Raw genomic sequence first — 27,462 nt, forward strand, 5'->3', positions numbered from 1 at the left:
CAGAAGACAGGTGCCATCTTTCCTATATTAAGCCTTTCCACCACATGGTCAAATCTAAATCTGCATTAGCCTGGTTAACTCTACTCCCTCCCTCCTGATGACTCCCTGAGACCTCATCCCACCCTACTTGTGCACCACCAGAAGCTTTTTAGACTGCAGGCCTGGACTGTACTCTTTCAGCACATGGCTGAGTCTTACAGGCAGCTAGCAGGAAAGGCCAGGCCTTGGGATGCCCTGTGCATTTTGCTGAGCTGCCTCAGGCCTGGTACTGATGGCAGACAGCCTTGGTTTGCAGCACGGCCTCTCCCACACACCTTCAGGTCCAGCACAGGCAGCTAACAACCGTGATCACTCTGTAGCTCCTACCAGGTAGCTCTGGGGTAGTCGTAGGCAGTGGCTGAACTTGTCTAGCACCAGAGCCCTTCCCAAGAGGCTCCAGAACCCACACACCAGCTGGCCAACTTCAGACCACAATGGTGCACAACACAATTAGCCCCACAAATGGCATACCCAAAGGATGGTTTTGGTAGACACCAGAGCCAGCTGGGATGAATCTGGTTCTGTGAGGTCAGCCTCTGCACAGCAGCTTGTATGTTTTGGTTGTGAACTATCCTCACAGCCAGTTAGCCTGAGGGTTAATCCCACTCACTCATATGCCAACATCAATCAAGGCTCAACTACAAAATGAGGGTACACACAACCCACACAGGGGACACCCCTGAAGAACCTGGCTTAGGTGATCAGGGAGACTGTACCACTGGGCCTCACAGGACATTTCCTACATGAGGCCACCCTGCCAAGACTGGGAGACATATCAGATCTACCTAATACATAAAAATAAAAACAGAGAGGCAGCCAAAATGAGGAGACAAAGAAACATATCACAAATGAAAGAAAAGGAGAAAACTCCTGAAAAAGAACTAAATAAAATGGAGGTAAGCAATCTACCAGATAGAGTTCAAAAACACTGATTATAAAGATGCTCAACGAGTTTAGTGAGAACTTCAACAAAGAGATAGTAAGCATAAACAAAGACATAGGAACCATAAAAAAGAACCAGTTAGACATGAAAAATACAATAACTGAAATGAAGAATACACTAGAAGGAATCAACAGCAGATTAGATGAAGCAGAGAAAAAAGTGATTTGGAAGACAACGTAGCAGAAAACACCCAAGTGAAAGAGCGAAAAGAAAATACACACACACACACACATAAACATAGTGAAAATCTAAAGGGATGAAAAAAGATATTTCATGAAAATAGAAACAAACAAACAAAAAAGTTTATGCCAGACAAAATGTACTTTAAAACAAAGGCTATACCAAGAGACAGAAGATCCAATAATCCCATCTCTGGGTATTTATTAGAAAAAACCCGAAACACTACTTTAAAGGGAAATATGTATCCATATGTTCATTGCAACGTTATTTGCAATCGCCAAGATATGGAAGCAACCTAGGTGTCCATCAATGGATGAATGAATAAAGATGAAGTGGTACATATATACAATGGCATATTACTCAGCCATAAAAAAAATAAAATCTTTCCACCTGCAACAATATAGATAGACCTAGAGGGTGTTGTCCTAAGTGGAATAAGTCAGACAAAGACAAATGCTATGATTTCACTTATAGGTGGATTCTAAAGAACAAAATAAACAAACAAAATAGAAAAAAACTCATAAATACAGAGAACATTTAGATGATTGCCAGACAGGAGAGGGTTTGGGGAGGGGAGTGATAAAAAAGGAGAAGAGATTAAGAAGTACAAATTGGTAGTTAAAAATAGTTATGGGGATATAAAATATAGCACAAGGAATATAGTCAATAATACTGTAATTACTATGTATGGTGTCAGATGGGTACTGGATTTATCAGGGTGATTACTTCATAAGTTATATAAATGTCTAATCACTATGTTGTACACCTGAAACTAATAATATTGCATGCTAACTATTAGTGAAAAAAATTAAAGTTATTTGTAAAAGTACAGTCAATAATAATATAGTCAATAATATTGTAATTACTATGTATGGTGCTAGGTGGTTATTAGTCTTATCTGGGCTGGGGGGGGTCACTTCATAAATTATATAAATCTCTAACTTCTATGTTGAAACTAGCACAAAATAATATTGAATGTTAACTATAATTGAAAAATTTTAAAAAGACCTAAAAAAAAGAAAACTATCCAAAGTAATTGCTCCTTCTTAAAAAAAAAAAAAAATCTGCCTTAATATACACTTGCATATTAGTGATGTTCAAAATAATATATTTAACTCTTCCTATTATGTTACTTTTTAAAATATTTCAACAACTTCACCAAGAGTGTTAGTCTTAAAGAAAAATTTTATTAATTTGATCAGCAAACATAACTGAGCTCATCTAAGCAGAGTACTGGCAATCAAGTAGTACTAGAAAACAAAGAGAAAATGTTTCTGCTCTATTGGACCTTGTTTTCTAGGTATAAAGAAAAATTATCAATAGTATATACACAAACACTTATTAGTGAGTGCTATGAAGGGAACCAAAGAAAGGTAAAATGGGTCAGAATAGAAGGTTGTTTCAGGTTGTGTTGTCAGCTCTGAGTAAGGCGTCTTTCGATGGAAGAGTTGGGAGTGTGAATATCTGGGAGAAGGACATTCAACTCTAAGAGAATGTAATGGCCCTAAATTAAGGCAGGGGTGAGGACCGGCAATAAAGTTTGCAAAATACACAAATACACTTCCATGATAAGAGTATGTGCAATTATCAATGTATTCACTGGTCGACAATTATAATCTACATTCAACCAAGTTATAAAGGCAGACCACTTCTCTCCTCTTTTTATAACTACTTACCTTCTTGCTAGTTATGGGGGGAGAGCAGAAGTGTGTAAAAGATATTATTATTCACTTTCTCTTTTTACTATGCATACTCCCCATCCTTTGTCCCCTCTCCTATTTCCTATTCCCTCTTCTCTCCCTCCTTTTTTCATTTCACTTTCACCTTTACTTCTCCTCTTCCCTCTCCTTCCTCCTCCTCTTCTTTCTCTTCTTTTTCCCTGCACCTCCTTTCAAATTTCTATCTCCTATCTGCATCCTTTATTACAATATTTCTCTGCCTTTGTAAAATATCAAAAGTAAAAAATGTCCTTGAGAGATAAAGATAATAAAGTCTGTATTACATCTATTGTGGGCAGCAGTTTGTATTTGTGTTTTATTATTAGCAAAAGTAACCACATGGGCCACAATTAAAAGAGGAAGGATGTTGGGTGTGGGAGAAAGAAGACAGTAGCATCAATACAGTAAGTGTGGCTTTGCTATGTACTCCTAGAAATGAGTTTGGTGACTCATAACTAGACTCTGTAAGACTGTGTGGCCAACATCCAGCAACGATGAGTGCCTGGTGGGTGTCTTGACCTTGCTTTCAGCCTGCAACCTGAAACATTTCACTTCAATCTGTCTTATACTTCAACGTAAAGGTAATAATAATAATATACCCCAATAATGAGGTAGAATAATATACTCCAACCTACTATTGATCTCCACATCAAATGGGCTCTTGCTTAGGCCATTGAAAACCTTGCTTTTTATGACCTCCCAGCTACTGCTCAGACCAGACACTTAAGGTTGTTTCTCTAGTTCCCACCACTCTTGCCACCTCAATGGGGACTCTCACTCTTCCCTTCTCACCTTTTTAGTTATCCTGAATTAACTCCCCTACTTCTCCCCGGCCTGATGCCTGGTATCCTGCCAAGACATAAGCTCTGGTGGTATTTCTGTCAGGTTATTTTCAGCTCCTATAATTTGGTGCTAGATAAGCATGGTTATTGAGTATTTTAGCAAAAAAACTTTTTATTTGAGACTTTAAAATGATCATATGCTCTAGGACCAATCTTGAAGTTGAGGACGAGATTAATCCTTTTCTTCTCTAGAAGGTGAACAGGAGCTATTTCTAATCTTTATGAATTTTTATCAATTAGTAAGTTACTGAACAACATTTTTCACTGCCCTTCACACTTCCATCTTGCCTCTTCCCAGTCATTTCTCAATCTAGTAACTCTCAAAAATCTAAATGTTATCACATCACTCCTCTGCTTAAAAACCTTTGCGAGATTCCATTTGCACCCAGAATAAAGTCTAAGCCATACTAAGACCTATGAAAAGCTCCATTGTCTACTAGTCCCTTCTTCACCAACCCTTCAAATGTCACTTCAGCCCTCCCTCAATAAGCTCCAGCCACAATGGCTTTCTTTAAATTCCCAGAACACCATAAATTCTTCCATGCCTCACATTATTTTCACATTCTGGCCCCATCCCTGCCCATCACCACATTTACGTGGACAACTCATTTTCATCCTCGAGTCTCAGATTAAATGTGTCATTAGAGAGGCTTCCTTTGACCATCTTATTAAAATTCAAACCCTCTTCCCTACCCAACTCCATCGCTCTCAAAACAGAAAGCTCTTTTTTTTTTTCTTCAAAGCACCTATTCTACATTTTTTATTTGTATAATTTTGGGCATACTTGGGGAAATAAAAACCATATCAGTTTCTTTTAAGATGGCAGTCTGAATATAGGAAATTAGCAAAAAATGTATTGGTAGACTGAAAAGATGAAATGAGGAAACTGAGGTACCACAGAGATAGTAATTTTAGGGAATAGCCACCATGCCCAGGGCTGGGAGCTATCAGAACCTAGAAGGAGGTTCTCTGCAGGGCTAGGACCCAGAGCTCCGGGGGTGCCATTTGTCTCCTGCTAGTCCCTCAGGAGCTTGGAAGAGGACCCTGGAGAGCTAGTTCTCAGATGCTAAGGAGAGGGTGCAGCCTGGCTGGTGCTGGAATCTCACAGGTGCAGTGAAGCTGATTCTGGGAGTGCTGAAGAAATTAGAAACTGCAAACAACTGGGGATGCTGGAGTAAATTACAAGGCAACAATACCTGCTTGGAAGCACAAATGGAGCAAGTCTCTTTTGCTTCCTACTAGTTTTCCTAAGTGCCCCCTACTGACAAAACCCAACATGGATCCGGCTGGCAAAGGAATACTGTAGTTTTCAGAGTCCCAAGCAATCTGAGGGTAGGTTTAGAAATGAGATATCACGGCTTAAAAACTGGCATAGTGTTTGTTTGTTTATTTATTGTATTTTCTTTCCTACTAGAGAGTTCACAGTCAGGACCCATGTTTTGCTTTTTACTGTTTTACTCCCTCCATGTGCACAATACAGTAAGACATAAAAAGTACTCAATAAATATTACTTGGATGGATAAATTTATTAGATTTTTTAAAAACTACTTAGCAAAATATACAATGCAATTCTTGTCAATTGAACAATAATGAATGCCTCACGTGATGGTTTAGGCATTGGGGCTAAAATGTGAATATGAGGCAGTTTTTACTATTTAGTAGTGAATTTAAGACATTCTCATACAACATACTTTAGTGAAATGTTGTAGCAGACGTTTATATGTTTAAATGGCCAAAGAATTAAACAGGCAGCAAAATCTACAGGAGATGAGAAAAAAAAAAAAAGATAAATGTAGGTTTGGAATAATTTGGAAGATTTATAGAAGTTATGATCAGAGGCAGACTTAAGAGGAAGCAGACAAGTAAAACTGGGGAGGAGGGATGAGTCTGGCATGTTTTAAGATGATTCTGATGAAAGTAAAGAAGTGAGGGATTTGTAGAAGTGAGAGATTTTATTCGATAGAAATAAAAGAAAAAGATGACAGCTAGCTTTAGAAAAAAAATCAATATAACAATCCAGAATTAATCTAAGGCAAGAACGGTGGAGAGAATATTTAAAATTAATCTACGGTGATTCACATAGTGAGAAAGGTGGTGATAGATGAGAAATAATGCTTCATCAGAAGAACTTGATCAATAATGACATCAGTATAGTAAAAGTCCTAGTGAATATTTATCCTCCAATAACTAAACTCAGTATTTTAAAAGTTACTATGAATCCGGAAGAATATATATATCTTCATCTTGAGAGACTTCAGAAGTATTAGGCTTCTGAAAGTTATAATATTCAGATGTTGTCTCATTTCCATAGATATGCTCCTCAATGTTGGTCTGCCGAGTATTCTCATATATTTCCTTGTTGGTTTCTTCTTTAGCTTCGGGAGGCCTTGTTTTCATATTTTCATATTGGTCATATATGTCAGTCTCCTCCACAGCAGATTCATGGCCTTGAGTTTGAATCGAGGTTTTATTCTTTGAAGTGCTAACGTGGGGACCCAAGAAGAGCGTTTTAGTATAGTGTTTTTTCCTGCTTCTTCTTTGCAAAAACCTTGGTAAGGTAAATTGTGTTTGGTTGTGGTGTTTCCAGTGCCAAACACACCCAATTCCACAGATTAGCAACAGTAAAAGAAGAGAAATTCCTATAGGAATGGCCATTGAAGTGTTTCCACAGCTTTTCAACATTTCCACACAAACAGTGTTGTTTAGTGGTTTGGTGTAGCCCTTAATGAATTCACAGGTACAGACCAATGTAATTCTGTGTAGGGTACAGTTCAAAGGTAATTTTGGAAGCTCTTCTAGGCATTTCTTTTTCAGATCTGAAAAAACATTATCTGGCAAAGTCCTGATGCAATTAGAGGAGAGATTAAGGAACTTTAATTTTGGAAGATGATTCTCGTATTTGATGCTTTTTATATTATTACCATTAATGTATAATTGTACTGTGTCAGACGGGATTTTAATCAACTCCAATTCCTTTTCTGTCAGTGGATCACAGAATAAAGCAGAAATGAGTGGAAGATAATAGCAGAGTAGAAAACTCAATAAAAGGAAGGTTGAATGATCTGCCATCCAGAAACCTGCTATAAATTAAAAACATATTAATCGTATGTTTATTATATTAGTGTAATAAAAATTCTACCTATACATTAAGCACCAGCATTTAGTGAGTTCATGCTTCAAAACAGAATATAGTACTAGCTGTTAGAAGAAGATAAAAAAATTTAGAAGAATATGTCCCTCCTCAAGCCTGAGTGATTTCATCACTTAGATTTCAACATGGCTTTTGACATTGGCTTATATTTTCAAGTAAAAGACAACACTATGAACACAATAAGAGGAATGGAAAAAGAGCATACATTTGCGGTCATTTACATTACCTATCACCTCCTTTGTGAAGCCTGTGGAGTGGTCAGGGACTATGTCTTTTTCTTAATCACTCCTTCTTCTATAGTCCCATATTAATGAGTCCCTTCTCTATTATAGCATGATAATCTAAATTACAGAAAATTGTTTATCTTCCTACCTGGATAAATGGTGGGCAAGGATCAAGTCTTTTCATTTTTTATATTTCTAGAGACTAGCAAAGTACCTAGTACAGAAAAGGCACTCAATCAATATTTGTCAAATGAATGATTAAACAAATGACTCCAAATCTTAGCATCTTATTGCTTGTTGATAGTTGAAAACTCAAGATATGTCTTCTAAAGAGTATAGTTTATATTTAAAGAAATAAAAGAGCTCTGTGCCATAAAATAAAATTAAAAAAACCTTCCTATCAACAGTCTTCTCACACCTTCCAGTAAATAAATTTTATTCATTTAAGATAATTTTAAAGCATTTCTGTTAATGTTTTAAAATGGCAAAGAAGAAACAGAAACCGTTCAGCTAGACTGAATATTCTATTATGATTTTATCAACAATATTACCATTGTGTGTTTTCAGCGTAGACTCAGAAAGAGTTACTGCCAATAGTTGTTTTTTTTTTTTTTTGGTTCATTTTGTTGAGACATAAATGACATATAATATTAAATAAGTTTAAGATGTACCACATTATATATATTCGATGTATGTATACATTGTGAAATGATTATTACATTAAGATTAGTTATTCATCACCTTACACAGTTACAATTTTTTTCTTCTGATGGGAATTTTTAAGATCTACTCTCTTAGCAGCATTCAAATATATAATATTATTAACTATAGTCATCCAATATTGCTAATAGTTCTTGCGAAATCATCATCATCATCATCTATTGAAAGTCAACATCAATAATATTTTGTTAAAAGCTTCTTTTGGGTCACCTTCTAGACACCTTTACATGAATTATCTCATTTAATGTTGGTAGTTTTAAACTATCGACAGCTGCCATATGAAATAGATACTATCGGAATCCCTATTTTATGGATAAGAAAAGACAGGATTAAACAAGTTAAATAACTTCCTTAACAGCTAAGAAGATACTAAACAAGATTCAAGTAAAATTTGCCCCCCAAATATTATTCTTACCCAAATTTCTATAAATGCTGTCAAGCACAACTGTACTTAATTTGTATAGCTTGATTATCTCTGAGGTTGTTGAGGGCTGGGAATCTTATGTAGTTATATTACCAGCACTAGTACTGGTAATTATTAAATATCTAACGCATTAAATAACTGTTAATGAATGGACAACCTGCATTAAGATAACAATAATAACAATAAACAGGAAAAAAGAAAGCCCACGAAGTTGTGCCCTGCTTTCAGTGAGTTTTCCTGTTTGATACTAAACTTTTCCAAATTTTTTCATGGTTAGAATATACCAATGTGTAAAATTTCAAGTTGTCATTTCACATTAAATACCAAATTGAATATGAGATGCAGTCAGTTTATAAAATGTATCTGGTAAAACTATAGAAACAGATATCCAGATCTAGACATCTTTTAATCTCTTTGGAACTTTGGTAGGGTCCCTCCTCTATAAGGCCAGGCACAATGCTTGTGTTTGAGGGCAAAGTTTCGGCAAATGACTTTAACCATTAGAAATTCATTTCCTTTTTGAAACAGATAGGGAGTAGTCATATTTAAGATATTTTATGGTATAAATACTTATTTAAGTGATTATTTGCCAGCATATTTGAGCTCAGTTTCAAAATCAATTGCAATTAATCATATTTTCAAAAGACCTGAAACCAAAGTGGGGAAGGCCAACTATTGTCTCCTGAAAGTAACTGCCCTCTTAGTTTTCAAGAGAAGAATTTATTTTTACTATTTATGATCTTCTATATAAAGTAGACATTCTAGTACATTCCAAATATTAAAATTGTTTGTCGAAGAAGTGTTCACTGAGACAAAGGCAACAAGGCTTTTTAAAAGAAAATAAATACATCCTTTTCCTTTCTTCAAAATAACTTACTAGGAAAAACTCTGCATGACAAAGACCTACTAGAATAAAAAACATATGTTAAACAAAAGCACTTCAATTATGGTTTCACATCTAAATAAATTTCATTTTTCCCGATGTGGAAGAAAACTGTTTTGGTTTTGGAAAACAGTTCCAACAGGTTACTTAACAATTATTCCTTTGTCTTAAAATTACAAATTGTTGATAAGCTGGAATTTTCAATGTCAGATGCTGCTCTTCTGTTTGGAAACAAGGTGCCAGCAGCAAAGCATAATCTTATACTTGTGATCATATACACTTAAAAAGAAACGTTGACAGCACCTTCAATTTGTAAATTTTTTCCCTGTCACCCCCTAAGGTCACCAAAAAAAAAAAGACTTTAAAAACGTTCATTAATTGTTAAAAATGAATTTGTTTCTTAAAGTTTTTCATTATCCACACACCTTAAATCAGGTTTTTACTTACCTTGAGATGGGTATGCCTAGCTCTCTTCTGTTCTTCTGGTTGTGTTTTAAATGTGCTTTGGTTTAGAACTTGTTCCTCTTTTTCGCTTTGGTCAGTTACTTCCTTCTTTACCTCCTCCTTTCATATTATTTCATACTTGCAAAGTTTCCTGGCTCTAGAGGAAGTTCTTATTAGATGCATCAGAATTAAGATAAATGGTATAAGTTTGGGAATAAGGAAGTCTAGTTCTTCATCTTCATCAAGTAATAATTTTCCAACTTCGTCAGAAAACTATGCATAAAACTTAAATTTTTTTTTAATTTGAGCAATATTCACAGTCCTTGTTTTAGAATCAATAAACATTGTTTCACTTGCACTTCAGTTTTTAGAAAAGATTTTTAAATGCAGTAACACATAGGTCTTGTTTGTTTGTCTGATTGCTAGAACAGTTCTTTCAAATACTATGTCACAATGCCTCAGGTTACATCTATACTTGTAAAGCCAGTGTCCCAATTTTGGTTCAGAAAGTGTTAATATTCTTTCAAATTGATGATAAGAATTTCCCAAAGTATATTCTGAGTTGGACTACTCCTGGGATTTTCTAGTAGGTCTTTCGTCAAGTAAATTCAGGAAATACTGCTACTTGGAGATTCATAGGCACTCAACATATTAAAGACAGCCATCTTACAGCAAGCAAACAAAAAAAATCAAATATAGTATGAGCACATACTATATCTTCTAAATCCTTTGTGTATTGCTCAGTAAATCCTGACAGGAGAAGACTGTTATTTGTCCTACTTACAGAGAAGGGAGTGGAAACAGTGGTGAACTAATTATCCACCGAATGTGGCCTGGCAGTTTGCCCCCAGCACCTATGGGCTAAACCACTACTAGTTGTCTTGCTAAGATGAATAATATTTCCAACATAAACTATTATTTAACAACATCTCAGAAATTAACTCTGTAGGATACAAAAATGGGAAATGCTGAATTAGACACATGAGATGTTAAAGTGATGAAAATTTTACTTTTTATATGTACTAGAACTTTTTCAACCACAGAGAATTAACTTTTTGTATAAGGCGGTTTAAAAGAAGATGATTTAGTTACCGAAATACCAACTGGACATTATTAGAACAATAACATCAGTATAAATTAGGCACTGACATTGAGCCAATGCATTGTGCTAAGTAACAAGGATAAAATAATGAACAAACTCCCCTGTAGCACCTAAAGCCTAGTGGAAGAGGCTGCTGAATCCATACATCATTTCAGATCACAATTGTAAGGGCTAAGAAACACATAATTATGCACAGGGGATGGTGGGAACAAGGAAAAGATACATCCAGCTCAGGATGGGCAGGGAAGGAAAGACGTGAGCAAAGCCTCATAGAATAAGAAGTTGATTGAGGCAAAATAGTTTTCCAGTGTATTTAACTGCAATATTAACCACCCCTCCAAATAAACACACACACACACAATCTGCATGTAATATAATAAAAGCAATATTCATGTAAAATTATGCGATCTATTCTAGAAGTCAGGAAAACTGAATGTTCATCCAGGTTTTGTTCTTTTAACCTTAAGAAAGTTATTTAACCCTTCATCACTTTAGATTTCCTACAGATAAAATAGAGGGATGTTGTCTGGCCCTTTTCCCTAGATAGGAATTTTCTTTTTAGTCATAGATATAACCATTCCTTGAGTTTATAGAAGAAATCGTATATATATTTAAAATAGAATTATTATATAATTATCTTGCATGGGTCAGGTATTATGTCTTGAGTTCTATGTTTTCCTATTTTCTTATATTTGGCCTAGCAAGGCACCTTTTCATTGCTTTTTATAGTAACCTTTTTAATCATAGCAATTATGCCTAGGTTTCCTTTCTCTGCTTTTCCTTCTACGGTTGTGCGATTTGGGTAGCAGAGGGCCTAGGAGGTAGTTTACTGTACTACATTGTAATTTAGATTAGACAGTTTATATCTAAATAAACCTTCCTCTTCTGTTAATTGATAATTAGCAACCACTTTATTTAATTGTGATTTAAATTCTTAGCCATTTCTTTTGTGTCAGTTAATATCTATTTATTTTCACCATTTTTTTTTTTTCGGACATTGAACCGAGTAATATTAGTGAAAGTAGAAATGGACAAATATTTGTGTATGTAATTCTGAAAGCTTGTTTGACTAAAAGCTTCTTCTTGATTGATTTGTAAGGGCCCCAAAACTTCATGCTAGTTAAGGGCATTTTGGAAACTTGCATTTTAGCATAAGACATTATTTTACCTTGGAAAGGTCACATACACATACACACACACACACACAACTTCATTAATACTGTTTGGTTTATGAGACTAACCAAATAGCAACTAAAGCTTTAATGAAACGAGTGACTGCCTTCCAACTAGTAGTCACTATGTGGGTCAAGGAGTTATGAAAATTTTAAGTGAGGAATTGAGCACCTGACGGTGAAGAGAGAATGCATGAAGAGGAGGTCAAATGACACCATTGTCACTAGTTATGCATGGGGCCAGTCTTATTACCTTGCAAACTTAAATCCTATAATTTTTTTTTTTTTTTTAGGTGAGGCAACCCTTGGTTGATCTCACAAATTGCAATTTTAGTTTATGATTTCTTCTTATTTTTTACACCTACAGCACCTGGTCTTCCTAGGTGGTCTCCCATCCAAGTACTAACTAGGCCCAACCGTCCTTAGCTTCTGAGATCAGACAGGATGAGGCTTGTTCAGGGTAGCATGACTGTAGACTCTTAATTTCTATCATTTTGAGGAGTTGGAAGATGGATTTTACTAAAAGAGATCTCAGATATTTAGTTAAGGAATTCGTTTCTAAATGAAAGTCAACCAAAATCACTTACAAAACTTTTTAAAAATATACAAATACCTAGAACCCTAGAGATTCTGCTTCATTAAGTCTGGAGTAGGGTCCAGGGATCTTTATTTTAAAAGTTAAGACCACTAAATCATGCCACCCTGAACAAGCTGGATCTCGTCTGATCTCGGAAGCAAAGCAGACTCAGGCCTGGTTAGTACTTGAATGGGAGACCACGTAGGAAGACCAGGTGTTGTAAGCATAAAAAAATAAATAAATAAAAATAAAAAAAAATAAGGAATTATAAGCTGACGAGGTCCTTGCAATCTGTGAGGTCAACAAGGGCTGCTTCACCTAAAAAAAATGAAAAAGTTAAGACCACTACTAAATTAGAGGAATGGGAGATTGTACAGACTACAGGGGGAAGATTTTTACTTTTCGCTTTATGCTCTTTTATACTATTTGATCTTTTTTTTTTTTTTAATTAACATATATCACTTCTATAACAAATACAAACATTGAAAACTCCCTAGATGATTTTGATCTGTGGTCAGGTTTGAAAGAAATGAACCCTCTGAGGTCCACATAAATTATATGAAGTTATGATATCCATTCTAGGAAGTAAAAATTAGCCTGCATACCAAAACTCAGTCCCATGCTTCTTATCCAGTACTTCTCTACTGTACCACATTATTTCTAAGGAATAGATGGAAGGAAAGTCCCTTCATATCCCCCTCAAAAGTCTAGTCCCGCCCCATCCCCTAACCCTCACACTAAGTCAGAATATAGATAACAAGAAATTAGGGAAAAGAAAATGGGAGAGGAAAACTCATCAGGGATGCCATAGGAAGTCCACTATGAAAGATGCTACCCTATTGGTGGACCATTTTAAGTTGTAAAACCTGCCACCTGGAACACTTTGTCAGACTTAAATAGCGGTACTTTTTTTGGTTCATTTTTATAGTTCATTTTACAACTTAAAAAGTTGGATTATAGTCTGGAACTGAAATAAAAAAGGCTGAAAGAAAAACAAAGGCAAAAGACTCAGGAATTTCACTCCTAGGTATACACTCAACAGAAATGAAGGTCATTTCTGTTTATAATTAAGCTTTATGCTTAATATCCCAAAGCTCTAGAAACATGTCAAAATCTGTGAACAATACGATGGGTGAAAAGAGCATGGTAAATCCATGCAATGGAACACTGAACAGAAATGGAAAAAAATAAAAGCTACTGATAAGCACAAACAACATGGATGACTCTCACTAACATAATGTAGAATAAAAAAGCCAAATACAAAAAGTGCATATTGTATGATTCTTCTCAAAATTATGTAAAGCTTATCTATGAACGCATGGTGGTAGAGGGCAGAAGAGTGGTATGTGCAGAAGGTAGGCTTCTCAGACGCTAGACGTGGTCTATATCTTGATCTTTGTGGATTACAATATCTATCTATATATAACCATTCTTAAAGTTGTCCATTTAAGATTTTTGCACTATATGCAAATTATTTCTTAATTTAAAAAAAGAAATGGGGAATGAATAGTGACAATTATCTTAAAAGTCATGAAAAATTGAGATAATTAGATAAATGGTTTTATTCATTCAGATTATCATCTTCTTTGGTAAGGTGATCTACTAGTTTGAGTAAAGGAATACTTTGCTAAACTCTAGGTAGACTTGCAGTTGGATGAATTCGAATTTTATCTGGAGATTTCTAAGCCAGGAGGTTGGTAGGGCCGGTAGTAAGAAAGAGGGGTGTTATTAATGAATTTTGAGTTTTAGCCCCGTCAAAGCAGGGAATGTCTACTTTCTGAGATTATAAATATAGTCTTTCGCTGATACACCTAGACTTACATAAGGGATGTATAGCTAAAAAATCATGTTCAACCTAAAAACACATAGGTATAAAGCAATTTTACATAAAAAAAATAATCCTGGCATCATGGGCAAGTAATGCAACTTCTCAGTCTTGCTTTCTTCATCCATAAGATAACAATGGACTGGATGATCCCTGAGGTTCCTTCAAATTCTACTAAGTACAAATGAACAATATAAAAATGGTCATCACATTTAGAAGAGGATGTTTGGAAGTAGTTTTCATGTTTAGCATATACTTCCTCTTAGCTCAACACCCTTTTTTCATCATAAGTCTTTCCTAATTGCCAGGCAGTTCAGATAACATAACTTAAAGCTTGCTTCAACTTCAGTCGAAAAACACTCTTTCTCCTTCCGTAAGTTCTTTCCCTTTTTATATTCCTTCAGAATAATTTTTTTTTTTAAGAAAAAGGCATTGGTAAAATTGAGTAATTTACCAATATAAACAAAATGAAAATATTTTATTTCTTCATTGATAAAATTGAAAGCTGCATAATTTAGTATTCCTATAGCAGAACACCATTTATCTTAGACTGAGAACACAATTTCACAAGTCAGATAACTGATAAATTATTTCAACAGGTTTTCACTGTTGTTCATCTGAGGAAGAGAGTACTGTAAAGCAGAATTAATAACAGACATGAAATCCGTCATTGTTTGATTCTGCCCAATTCTTCAGTAAATGTTGAGAGGCATAATAAAACTTCACAAATTTTAAGTAACTGGTGATATTTTGAAACCTCACACTGTTAGCAGGCTGGTTGTAGGAACTTCTAGGTAACAGACTATGGACAGCAAGATCACTATTACCATTTCAAATCCTACAGCGGGTGGGAGCTGAGTGAGAGGGGCACTAGCTTACCAGAGAAAGGTACTGCTCTAAACTCTTTAGGACCATGAATGGTCTCAGTTGTACATTGTTTCTGAGTAAGAAACTAAGGGAGGCAGAGAACAGTAACTGCTTTAGAGTCACTTTTTTTTTTTTTTTTCCAGACTGGGATGGTGCCCTGTATAATTTTATTCCCATAGTAATAGAGGGTAAAGAAAACAAAACAGACACTAACAGAGTGGGTGAGGGCAGAGACCTGTCTAAAAGGGTCCGAATAACTAGGGGAAACACACTTCAGAAGACAACTGATCTTCAGATGAATATTTGTGAACATTTACTCAGAACTTGAGAGTATTAGTGTGGAGTATAAGTGGTTTATGGTCTCAGGCAAGCCGGCATGATGCTCCAGCGAAACCCATTTCCCTGGCACCCATTTCCTGTGCTTCCTTATAGACTACATACAGCCTTGTCTTTAGATATATCAACAACAGATCAGGCTAAAGTCACGTTGTTCTTTTTTAAGAGCCATCTCTCTCATCATGATAGGTTCCTTCTATAAGTTAACATCAGAATTTTAAGACTCTCTCCTTCTCTTCAAAGACTATCACTATCTCTAATATTAACTAGCTTGGGCTGGTCATTCAATCACAGAGAGCCTCAGCTTACTCATTTGTAAAATGGATTTTAATGGGTCAATGGTTCTTAAATTTAGTTGTATACTAGAATCTCCCAGGGAGCTTTTAAAAATGTTGATGCTTAGGTTCCAGACTTCAAAAAGAAATTTTTTTTTTTTTATTTCCGAGGGCATAACTCAAACATCAGTAGTTTTTTAAAGTCACCAGCAAGCCAGTATTGAGAACTTAGGCCTCTTTTGAACTAATATCCAAGACTCTGCTGTATGATCTTGAGTAAACCACTTAACTCTTTAGTTTTATTCACTATTAAATGGGAACGTGATAGTGTTACAAGAAAAGGAAATCTGCAAAGTGCTCAAAATTCATTAGAGAAATACATATTATTAAAAACTCTCATGAATTTGCATGCTGATTAAAATGATACTAATAGTTCACATTGACTGCACAATTGTGCAGGTATCAGACTATTCCCTAATCCTTTTACAAGGATTTTCTTTGTAATTCTCACAACAAGCTAGGAATGGATACTTTTCACTAGTTTAAAGATGAGGAAACTGAGGCATAGAGAATTTGAATTACCTACCCAGTGTCAGCTTGAGTTCAAACTCAGATGATATGATTTGAATCCAGAGCAGGTGCTTTTAACCTCTATACTACTATGAACTCCTTTCTTACTCTTGAATTGTGTAATCGAATTCCTTTGAAGTCCCAGGTTAAAATCTGCGTTATTCCAAACAGGATACAGTCAAATCCCTATTTGCCCTGAACTAAAGATGGTAGCTCTGACGGGAGGGGCGGGGGCAGGGTGGTAGGTTTGACTGGCTAGAGCAGACCTCTTGCTTGGGTTTTAATGAAGTATGAGGAGTTTGAGTAAGTAATGGAGGAGGTATAAAAATGAGAGACTGAGGTGTAAGATCATGAAGCTCATGATTGCTCTTTCTGTACAAGTCACAAAAGGAAAGCAACATGTGCAAAACAGGGCCTTAGTGTGGTGATCCTATTAAGAAGAATGATGAAAATTATCTTATGTTAGCTCTGACTGGACTTAGTTCTGTTCTAAATGGAGTTGTCCCACTTTTCTGTATATACAAGGACGTGCCTTTATTCTAGACCACATTATCTCTTGTCTGAACATCTTACTGGTCTTCATTCTACCCTGGTCATCCTACAATACTATAACCTTAACGATGACAGAGTGATATTTCTCAAAAATAAATCAGATACATCAGCCCCCTGCTTAGGATCCCTGAATGGCTTCCTATATTGTTAGAATTAAACTCCAACCCTTACTAGGCTTTTCGTGATCTGGCCCCTGCCCTTTGCTATTATCTTCTCCAGCTTCCTCCCTTACTCACTAGACCCAGACACATTTGCCTTCTCTCTAATCCTCCAATACATCTAGCTTGTTCCTGCCTTTAAGAAGGGAGCATTAGCTGTTCATTAACATGATATTATTCTTCCAGATCTTCCCATGCCTCCATCTTTCTGTCATTCAGCCTTCTTCTTAAATGTCCCCTTCTCTGCAAAGGTTTCTTTGACCATCTCAGTCTGAAATTAACCGCTAAACGCACTCTTACTCATTCTCACCACTACACATGCTCTCATTCTTTTTCAAATCATCATTTTGTTTTTATTATAGCATGTAGTACTATCTAATACTTTCATATATGTTTCATTATTTTACCCACTCCCCTACAGTGTTAATTTCATGAGAACACGAACCATGTCTTATTCTCCTCTATCTATTGCAGTGTCTGTCACGTCATGTGAAAGGAGTTCAGTAAACATTTGTTGAGTGAATAAATGAAAGAAATAGGGATCATTCTGGGTTAAACAGATATTCTTGGTGTTAAACACAAATACACATCAAAGAGTATGTGAAACATTTATACACATGCACCAAATATAGTTTAGAAAATAAAGATAAAATAAGCACCAATGTATCACTACTTTGGAGGCCCCAGTTTGTCCCATCCCCTTACATTATCCTCTCTCATCTCCAAAATAATGATCTAGGTTTTTCTGTTAATCAGTTTTTGCTTTTCTTTACCTTCTATATATGTATCTCTAAGTAGTTTTGCAAAACTGAGAGCAAGAACAGACTCAAATAATGTACACGTGGTAAGATCCCCATTATTAGGTTAAGACGCTCAGGAGAGCAGAAGCTGCATTGAGCCATGGGACCGCAGACTGCCTCTGCTTCCATGAGAACATACAAAGTCCCTCCTGCTGAGCTAGCGTTATCAGTGGGACAGGTCTAGCAAGTGCCATGAGAACATACAGCTCATCATCATGCAGCTGGTAGGGCTCTAGTGGGAACAAGACATGGATGCCTAGTGGAGACATTGTCAGAGCCAGCTGTACTTCGTATTTTTTGCTTCTAAGTATGGCGTTTGGGTGTGGATCAAAGAGCATTTCTGTGGGGGTAAAAAAAGGCCTTCATGTTCCTGGCAGCATGTTGTCAAGACAAGCCAACTGCAGGAAAGTATAAGATCCAGACTCATTGAGACTTTCTTTCCTTAGGCTTAAAAAGGTTACAAAATCTTGGTGGTTTCTTATAAAATGAAACATACCCTTGCCATGCAATTTAGCCATAACGCTCTTTGGTATTTATCCAAAGGAGTTAAAAACTTATATCCATACAAAAACCTGCACAAGGATGTTTGTGGTAGCTTTCTTCATAATTGCCAAAACTTGGAAGCAACCAAGGCGTCCTTCAGTAGATAAATGGATATATAATCTGTGGTACATCCAGGCAATGGAATATTAGTCAATGTTAAAAAGAAATGAGCTATCAAGACATGAAAAGACATAGAGGAACCTTAAATACATATTACTTAGTGAAAGGAGCCAAATTGAAAAGGCTACATACATATTGTGTGATTCCAACAGCATGACATTTGGGAAAAAGCGGAACTATGGAGACAATGAAAAGATCAATGGTTGCCGAGGATTGCGGGAGGGAGAGAATGTGACTAGGCAGAGCACAGAGGGTTTTTAGAGAAGTGAAAATACTTTGTATGATACCATAATGATGGATAAATGACATTATACATCTGTCCAAATTCGTAGAACCAAGAATAAACCACAATGTAAACTATGGACTTTCGGTGATTATATGTCAAATCTAAGTGTATTAGTTATAATGAATGTACCACTCTGGTGGGGGATGTTGACAATAGGGGAGGCCCTGCACGTGTGGGTGCAGGGAAATCTCTGTGCCTTCCCCTCATTTTTGCTATGAACTTTAAACTACTTAAAAAAAAATAAGTCTTAATTAAAAAGGTGTAAAATCAGCTTCAATAGAATCTATTACTGGTAACTAAATGTTTGACTGATACACAACACATTTACTTTTATTTTTTTATATTTTACATATTATATGTTTTAGACTATCTCAGGACAGGTTTTATTGGACGGGTGTTAGAATTCTTCTGTTGTTAAGGACATAGCCATAACTCAAACTGGCTTATACAAAATAGTTTACTGACCTACATAACTGAAGAGTCCATGAGTTTAATTTTGCTGGTCATCTATTATTTCTCAAACTGCCTAGTGAGTACATAGATGCTCATTATAATAATTTCCATAGATTCTTGAATATCTAAAATACTTCAAAATAAAATTCAAAAAAAAAATTAAAGAACATGAAATGGTTGGATCCAGCAGTTCAAGAAATGTTATCAGTACTGGCCTCTCCTTCTCTTGGTTGGCTCTCTTTCCTCCACAAGCCCTCTCCAGGTAAAATCCCCTGAAGCTCCTAGATTGTCATATTTATAGCTGGCAGTATAGTGGCAAGAGTGCGTATCTTCTCAACAGTTCCACAAGTTCCAGAATTGACCATTGGTCTCAATCAGGTTTCAAGTCAATCCTTGGAAAAACTGTTTAGCTAGAGGTACGTGATACTTCGATGGGTTAGGCTGGGCTTGCATGCTCCAGTAGATAACTGATGAGGCTAACCACTTCTCTTTCCCTGCTGATGTATTGTTTACTAAAGGATATTGTGATGTTTTGACTAGGAAGGGAATGGATCCTGGGCAGGGGAAATACAAGTGATCATATCTGTTCTTGAAGATTATGCAAAGGAAAGAAGACAGGGACAGGTCAGTTTCCTCAGAACAGAGAGAGTTATTTCTTGAGCTGTCTCCAAAATTCTGTTGAGATCCCAGGGCAGCTCTAAAGCAGAATTATTGCCAATAAATTATTGAGAAGTACCAACACTGCCCTATTGGTAGTAAGAGGTAGTGGAATTATATTTGTTCTAATAAAACTAATATTAATAACATCCCCTTTGTCAAAGATTCTCTCCTGACTGAACTCTAGCCAGGCTTCTCTGAGACCTTTCTTAAGTAGACCTCAAACTTGGCCTGTGAAGACCTGAACAAATACTAACAGTTTGTAATAGCTCAAGACTACACTTCTAGGATGACCCTCACCCCTGACCCCCTTAAAGAACCTCCCTGAGAAAATCCAATGCTGCCAAAAGAATTTACTGTCTGGTCCAGCCAAGAAATGAAGAGAGAGCTCGTTTCCCAGTCTCTGTGAAACGTAGGACCCTAGCGTTAATAAGGGCTGGTAAAAAAACCCCAACGGATTTTGTAAAGACCCCTTTCTAACCCTACTGTCTCCACTTGCCGCCTCCCCCAGACCTCATTTTCATTCTCCCTTTAAAACACCAAGTCACCTCCGTATAAATCAAAGTTAGTTCAGTTCATACTAAACTACCTTCCCTATTGCAATAGAATATTAATGATTATATATGCATACCTTGTTTTATTGCTCTTTGCTTTACTATGCATCACAGTAAATGTGCTATTTTTTACAAATTGGAAGCAAGACTCTCCACCAGGAAAATGATTATGACTGGCTTTATCGTAATACTTGCTTTATTGCAGTGATCTGAAACTGAACGTTCAAAATCTCAGAAGTATGCCTGAAATCTGACCATATCACTTTACTTAGTGTCTGGCTTTGTTTATCTTTGACACCTGTATCACACCAGTAGGGAGGGGAAAAAGAAAAAAAAGTTAAATGACTTCAGGCTCCAGGAGCAAATACTTCAGAGCACAAAACCTAGAGAAGACTACCCTCTACTGGTTAAAATCTTGGGTTGGCTCTATGCTTTTTCTTTCTCATACCCAATTCATGTATACAAGTCATCACTATCATTGTTATAAACATGACTTCTCTGCAACGGATCATTAGAAACCATGATACTCAGGGGTGCCAAAATTTGAGCAGGTAGTATGGCTGACCATCCTAGTTGATTTTCTCAGCTGTCGGTAGACTACTTGAAAGCCCTTGTCTACTGTTAAGAAGACATCTTTATAATTCACCTTAGACTGATAAAACAAACTCAGAAACCATTGAGCTACTTCCCATAAATGCAAGTCGTCTTTTACATCATAATGTTGTAGTACCAAGAAAGTTTGCTGATGACATTTATTTTTAAGTTTATTGAAGTATAACTGATAAATTATAATACATTTAATGCATACGATATGATGATTTGATGTATGTATTCATTGTGAAAGGATTCCCACAATTGAGCTAATTAACATGTCCATCACCTCACATATTTACTTATTTTTTGGTGAGAAAACCTATGATTTATTCTTAGCCAATTTCAATTATGCAATACAGTATTGTCAACTATAGTCACCATACTATATATTAGATTCTCAGACCTTATTTATCTTATATCTGAAAGGCTGCACTCTTTTTTTCCAATCTCTTCTCATTTTCCCCAACTCTCAGCCCCTGGCAACCACCATTTTACTTTGTTTCTAAGAGTTTAACTTTTTGTTAGATTCCACATATAAGTAATACCATACAGTATCTGTCTTTCTCTGTTGGACTTATTTTAATTAGCATAATGTGTTCCAGGTTCATACATGTCACAAATGACAGGTTTTTCTTCTTTTTTTAGGCTGAATAATATTTCATTGCATACATACACCACATTTTCTTCATTCATCTGTCGACGAATATTTAGGTTGTTTCCATACCTTAGCTATCATGAATAATCCTGCAATAAACATGGGAGTACAAGATTAGGATTTTATTTCCTTTGGGTATGTACCTAGAAGTGGGATTGTTGGATCATATGGCAGTTCTAATTTCTTGAGGAATCTCCATACTAGTGACTACCAGTTTGTATTCCAAGACTTCCCTTTTCTCTATATCTTGACCCATATTTGGTATCTCCTGTCTTTTTAATAACAGATATCTTAACAGATGTGAGGTGATATTTCACTGTGGCTTTGATGATCAGTGGTGCTAAACACCCTTTCATGTACCCGTTGTCCATCTGTATGTTTTCTTTCGAAAAATGTCTATTCAAATTCTTTGTCCATTTTTTATTGGGTTGTTATAATTATTTTGCTATTGAGCTGTATGAGTTCCTTGTGTATTTTGGATATTAATCCCCTATCAGATTAGGTGGTTGGCAAATAGTTGCTCCTGCCTTATCATTTTGTTGATAGTTTCCTTTTTTGTGCAGAAACTTTTTAGTTTGATATAAACTGATGACATTGCTTATCTGCACCTTCCTTGATCTTTTCTTTTAATTCCTTATTTTGAAAAAAAAAATTTTATTCCATGTTCATTGTAAGAAATTTGAAAAATATAGACATTCTTCTCCAAGAACATGATATGGCTTACATTTGTCCAAGATTTCTTCTTTACCTTTTTAAGAGTTTTCTTAATGTAGATCTTGTATATTTCTCATTTATTTTTAAATATGTTAGCTTTTTGTTATTGTTTCTTTTGTAAGATCTTTTCTTTCATTATATTTCCTAACTCTATTGATTTCTGTGTATCAATTTCTGAACCTTGTTACTGAATTCTACTCTTTATAGTGATTTTTAAATTTATTCTCAGGGGTTTCCAGTCATATCATCTGTATATAGTGATAGTTTCATTTCCTTTCCATTTATACGTGTAATCTCTCTTCTTTAACTACATAATGCAGTACTTCTGGTAGAATATCACCAATGTTAAAGATAAGAGCACTAACTAGTTTTAGTGCTCCCGTGTTTCCCATTAAACACAATGCTAGCTTTTAAACTGAAAACTACATTTTATCATTAGAGGTAAATACCCAATGATCTTCTTAACTTGAGTGTTTTTGTTAATAGATGCTGCCTTTGTCAAATGCCTTTTGAGCTCTTATGAAAGTGATTATTTGATTTTCTCTTAAGCTCTATTAATATAAATCATTAATATTACATGTTTATAGATCAATGATATTGAATTATCAATATTGAAATATCCTTGTGCTCTTAGAATATACTCTATTTTGTCATGATATAATATTCTGTTACTATGCTGCTGGATTTGTTTGCTCATGTCTTACTTTAAAATTACATAAATATTCATAAGTGAGATTATCCATAAAATTTATTTTTGTAATCTTTATTAGGTCTTGGTGTCAATGATCTGGTTGCTTCATAAAAATAAATTCCACCTTTTTATTTTATTCCATAACCTGAAACACCTTAAATAGTATTAGAATTATTTAACTTTAATAGTTTCACAGAATTTTCCTGTAAAACCATCGAAGCTTGATGTCTTTTTAGAAGACAGTTTTTGACAATTTCCTACACTTCTGTGAAAATTGGTCTGGTTAAATTTTTGAACTTTTCTGGGATCAAATTTGATAGATATTTTCTCAGAAAAGTATTCATCTCATCATAAATTTATAAGAAATAAAGTAGCCTCCAATTATTCTTTAAATTTCCTCTGTGGTAATTTTTAAATACATTTTCCGTCTCTCTGCCTCCCTCTTTTTCTGAGGGAAAGGGTAGAGTCTGGGTTACCTAACAGTTTATCTGTTTTATCACTTTTTAAATGGGTTTATTTTAATTTTCTTCATTTATTGATATAAATATTTAAAGCTATGAATTTGCCTCTGAACATTATTTTATCTCAGAGTTTCCCAACTTCAGCGATATTGACATTTTGGACCAGGTAATTCTTTATTGCAGAGGCCTTTCTTGTGTGTGTTAGCAGCTTCCTGATCTCTCCTTGCTAGATGCCAATAGCATCCTCCTCCCCAGCTGTGACAACCAAAAATGTCTTTAGATATTACCGAAGGCCCTCTCGTGGAAGGCTAATGTTCCTAATTGAGAACCAGTGCTTTAGCTGGATCCCTGAAATCTTGATAACTAGCATTTTCTCACTTTTTTCTACATATTCCAAAATTTAGGTTGTGATACAATTGTTATTTAACAATGATTTTTAAATACAAATTCTGAACAACTATGGTTGTTTTTGACATACCTTATATTTGGAGTCTTCCTGGCAGTTTTACTAAAAATGGAGTATATAGTTTTTTTTTTCAGATGGTTTCCTAGATTACAAAGGAAAAGTGTTAAATTGTTGTAGCTGTGGCCAAAAGAAGTTCCTCATAGTTAGTATTTACTGAACATATTTCAAACACTTTCAAAGCATTTTACATTTACTATTTCATTTAAGTCTCACAACAATACTATTTGGTAGGTATTATTATCTCCAATTTTATTGGGGAAAGACTCAAAATAACTTGCCAAAGATCTCATAGCTAATAAGTAGAGTATAAATAATTCTTTAAAAGGCCTTTAATTAATGAAAATAGCCCAGTTCTGTGAGGGAAGAGAATAACGTAAAGTCAGTCTTTCATGGACAAAGCAAGCACAAGGGGTGACCCCCTGCTAACTGGTAGCCTAGTCTGAGGTGTTTTAGAAAACTTGAGTTGTAACTCTTCCAGGGTACTATAGAAGAGGATTCACTGAGAGAGACAAAAAAAGCACTGGAGAGTAAGAGGCTTGAAAGACTACCTTTACACCTATATATATGCATGCCTTCCTTTTGTGATGACACTGAAACTCCTCCTCAGGGGAAAAAGTCAGGGGTTACAGTCACCAAAGTGGGCAGTTACTGGGGTGGAATTAGTTAACACCCCATCCATTGAAAGACATGAAGTGCACTTTGTAATTGTGTGCTAAATACCCTTTGTTTATCAAGCTTGAGTTTGACAAACACTCTACATTTTAAGTTTAATATCTTTAACTCTTCTTTATTAAGAGCAGTGTTTTGGAATATCTCTAACAATTTTCACCTGTCTTTGTGTTGTATTGAAAACTTCGGGGGGAAGCTAAAAGTAAATCTAGTCAGATTTTTTCCCTCAGTTTTTTATTTCTCAGTTGCAGTGTTAAGGGTGGAAAATTTTCAAATGGCCATCTTCTGCTTCCATTGTTTAATGTTAAACAGGGTGTAGTTCTAGGAGATACTCTGTGCAAAGATATGCTAATGGCCAGCCTCTGCTTCTGTAAACCTGCTTGCTTGCTGGAGGGGGTTTTGGGGCTTTTTAAGCTATCCCCTCTGGAGGCTCCGGGCTGATTCTCTGACCCTGGGTGGTGGAGAGTCAGTTGCCAGTCGGCTAATAAAGGCTCACAATTCATCTCAATTGGCTCCGTGGGTCTTAGATTTGATTGCACCACAACAGCAGTACCTATAGATTTCCCAATAAAATAATTTTCAAAGTTAATGAACAATAAGTGACCAGTTTTTCAAATAATTAAAAATGTATTAGTAAAACGAGATCTCATAAAATGTCAATATTAACATAGAATGACAAAAGAGGGTTCTTTATGTTCAAGAAAATGGTTTTAAGGGACTATAAGTTAATGTTGGTCCACACATAAAATTCCAATGGAAAGATATTTCATTGTTAAGTTTGTGACTAACACTGTAGAGTCTAAACTCAAATGTATTATACAGTATAAGGAAAAAAATGTATCCTCTTATTATTTTTAAAGTATGCATTTGAAGAAATGGTCTTAAATGAATAGGAAATTCAGAAGTATATGCATAGAGGATAAGCAAATTACAAGAATTCAAAAGGAAGAGAAAGAAGCTCTTTAAAAACTATTTTAAAGATGTCAATAAGACAGGTTTTCATAATAATACTTACAAAAGGTTTTCACTTCCAAAAATGAGGATAAGCTAAAATACCTTTAGCTTCTTTATGTGGGTTGAATGCACTTAATATATATATATTTTTTTACTTATAAGAGTTTAAATACATCGACGTTAGAAAATAATTGTGCCCTTTAAGATAGATTCAAAAGTGAGATTATTTTTTATGGTGATGCCACACAACACAATGACAAGATGAGTATAACTTAAAGGAACAGCTGCATTACAAACAACCTTGAAAACTTTACTGTTTTGATTGTCATTATCATTTTGTACCAGTAGAGGGAGATCTAAGTCCATTACAATAACATCGAAGCTGCAGTTCTGTGCAACACTGAATGGGGGCAGGAACTTGCTTTTGAAGGGAAGCAGTTTGCTTCTCAAAAATATGCTTTTTGAGATACTGATCTTAAACTGGTTATTAAGGAACAAAAGGCTCAGGAAGAAACTTTGAATTCCCCCCTAACTGCCTAAAAGAGATTTAGATAGAGGACCTGCTCCAGGAGATATCATCACAGTTTACTATTGTTTAATATAAACTAATATAAACTGATGATAGACTGAGAGGAACCTAGCAAGGCCCATTTGTTCAAAGTCCTGCAAAGATTTATCTACCAAACGTTTGCTTTTCCATCTCCATATGAATTGCCTCCCTGCCCTTTGAAGTGCTAAACCACAGCCCCCCTTTCTCCTTAGCTCCAGAATGGCATATGAATCTCGACTGCCCAATATTTCTTTGAGTCTTTATTCTTATGGCGCCCCTGAATGTGTATTCATGAAATAAACTTTGGACACTTTCTCCTGTTAATTTGTCTCTGTTAAATTTGATTATTAGCCCAGCTAGAACTTAGGAAAAGTTTTCAGCTCCCACACTCTCAAACATTATGACCATGCCCAGAAAATAAATAGATGAATAGGTAGGCAGGTAGGTAGAAAGAAAGAAGAATGAATAAAAGTTTTGGTCAAATATTTTGATAAATGTATAATATAAACCTTCACTAAAGATTACTGGCAGGATTTGCCACTGAGTTTTACTCATTTATAAAATGCCACTGTGTCAAAATGAACATCACATAAAAGATATGTAATGTTTTCATATTTTGAATATAAATACTATATTAACCTTTTATTGTATAGTCCTTAAGTTATTTTTCAAAGAAGTAGATGTTAAATTTAAATATCTAATCAATTGAATATATTGTGACAAATATAAAATGAAATTGGACGCTTTTCACCTTCCAAACTGAAGCCTTAGATGCTCAGGATATTTAGCCTGAAAGGGAAATTCTGCCATTTGGGACAACAAGGATGGAACTTGAGGCCATTCCGCTAAGTGAAATAGGTCAGACAGAGAAAGACAAACATATACGTTCTCACTACATGTGGAATCTAAAAAAAATGAACTCATAGAGAACAGATTGGTGGTTGCGAGAGGTGAGGGTGGCAAAAATGAGTGAAGGTGGTCAAATTTCCTGTTATAAAATTAATATGTTCTGGAATGTAATATACAGCATGGTGACTATAATTAATAACACTACATTATATATTTGAAAGTTGCTGAGAGGAGATCTTAAACATTCTCATCACAAGAAAAAAAATTGTAACTGTGGTAATGTAAACTCAGTGTGTTAACCATTTCATAATATATACATATATCAAATCATTATGTTGTACATCTAAAACTAATACAATGTTATATGTCAATTCTATCTCAAAAAAATCTTACCCTACCCTATGCTTAAAAAGTTAGTTTACTATATTTCATATTAATATTTTA

The 27,462-nt window shown here is 35.3% G+C and overlaps 1 protein-coding gene and 1 pseudogene across 2 annotated transcripts; both read right to left on the reverse strand.

The window, feature by feature from the left end:
- Positions 1-4,711: 4,711 nt before the first annotated feature.
- On the reverse strand, positions 4,712-9,640 carry GAPT (GRB2 binding adaptor protein, transmembrane). Of its 2 annotated transcripts, none has more exons than XM_016131440.2 (2): positions 9,572-9,640; positions 4,712-6,802 (listed from the first exon to the last, which is right to left on the reverse strand). In XM_016131440.2, exon 2 carries the CDS (start codon positions 6,789-6,791, stop codon positions 5,934-5,936), a length of 858 nt encoding a protein of 285 aa, XP_015986926.2. In that variant the 5' UTR covers positions 6,792-6,802; positions 9,572-9,640; the 3' UTR covers positions 4,712-5,933. The 2 variants fall into 2 exon arrangements, with proteins under 2 accessions (XP_015986926.2, XP_015986927.2); XM_016131441.2 differs by having other exon boundaries at positions 4,712-6,799; positions 9,572-9,607.
- Positions 9,641-12,200: 2,560 nt separating this feature from the next.
- On the reverse strand, positions 12,201-12,319 carry LOC118606948 (annotated as a pseudogene).
- Between the last annotated feature and the right edge of the window lie 15,143 nt (positions 12,320-27,462).

Source organism: Rousettus aegyptiacus, unplaced genomic scaffold (genome assembly GCF_014176215.1).
Source record: "Rousettus aegyptiacus isolate mRouAeg1 unplaced genomic scaffold, mRouAeg1.p scaffold_m13_p_8, whole genome shotgun sequence".
NCBI classification, from domain to species: Eukaryota; Metazoa; Chordata; class Mammalia; order Chiroptera; family Pteropodidae; genus Rousettus; species Rousettus aegyptiacus.

Excerpts from the sequence above, each read along its gene's own strand:
- GAPT (XM_016131440.2), bottom strand. The coding sequence starts at position 6,791 with ATGGCAGATCATTCAACCTTCCTTTTATTGAGTTTTCTACTCTGCTAT.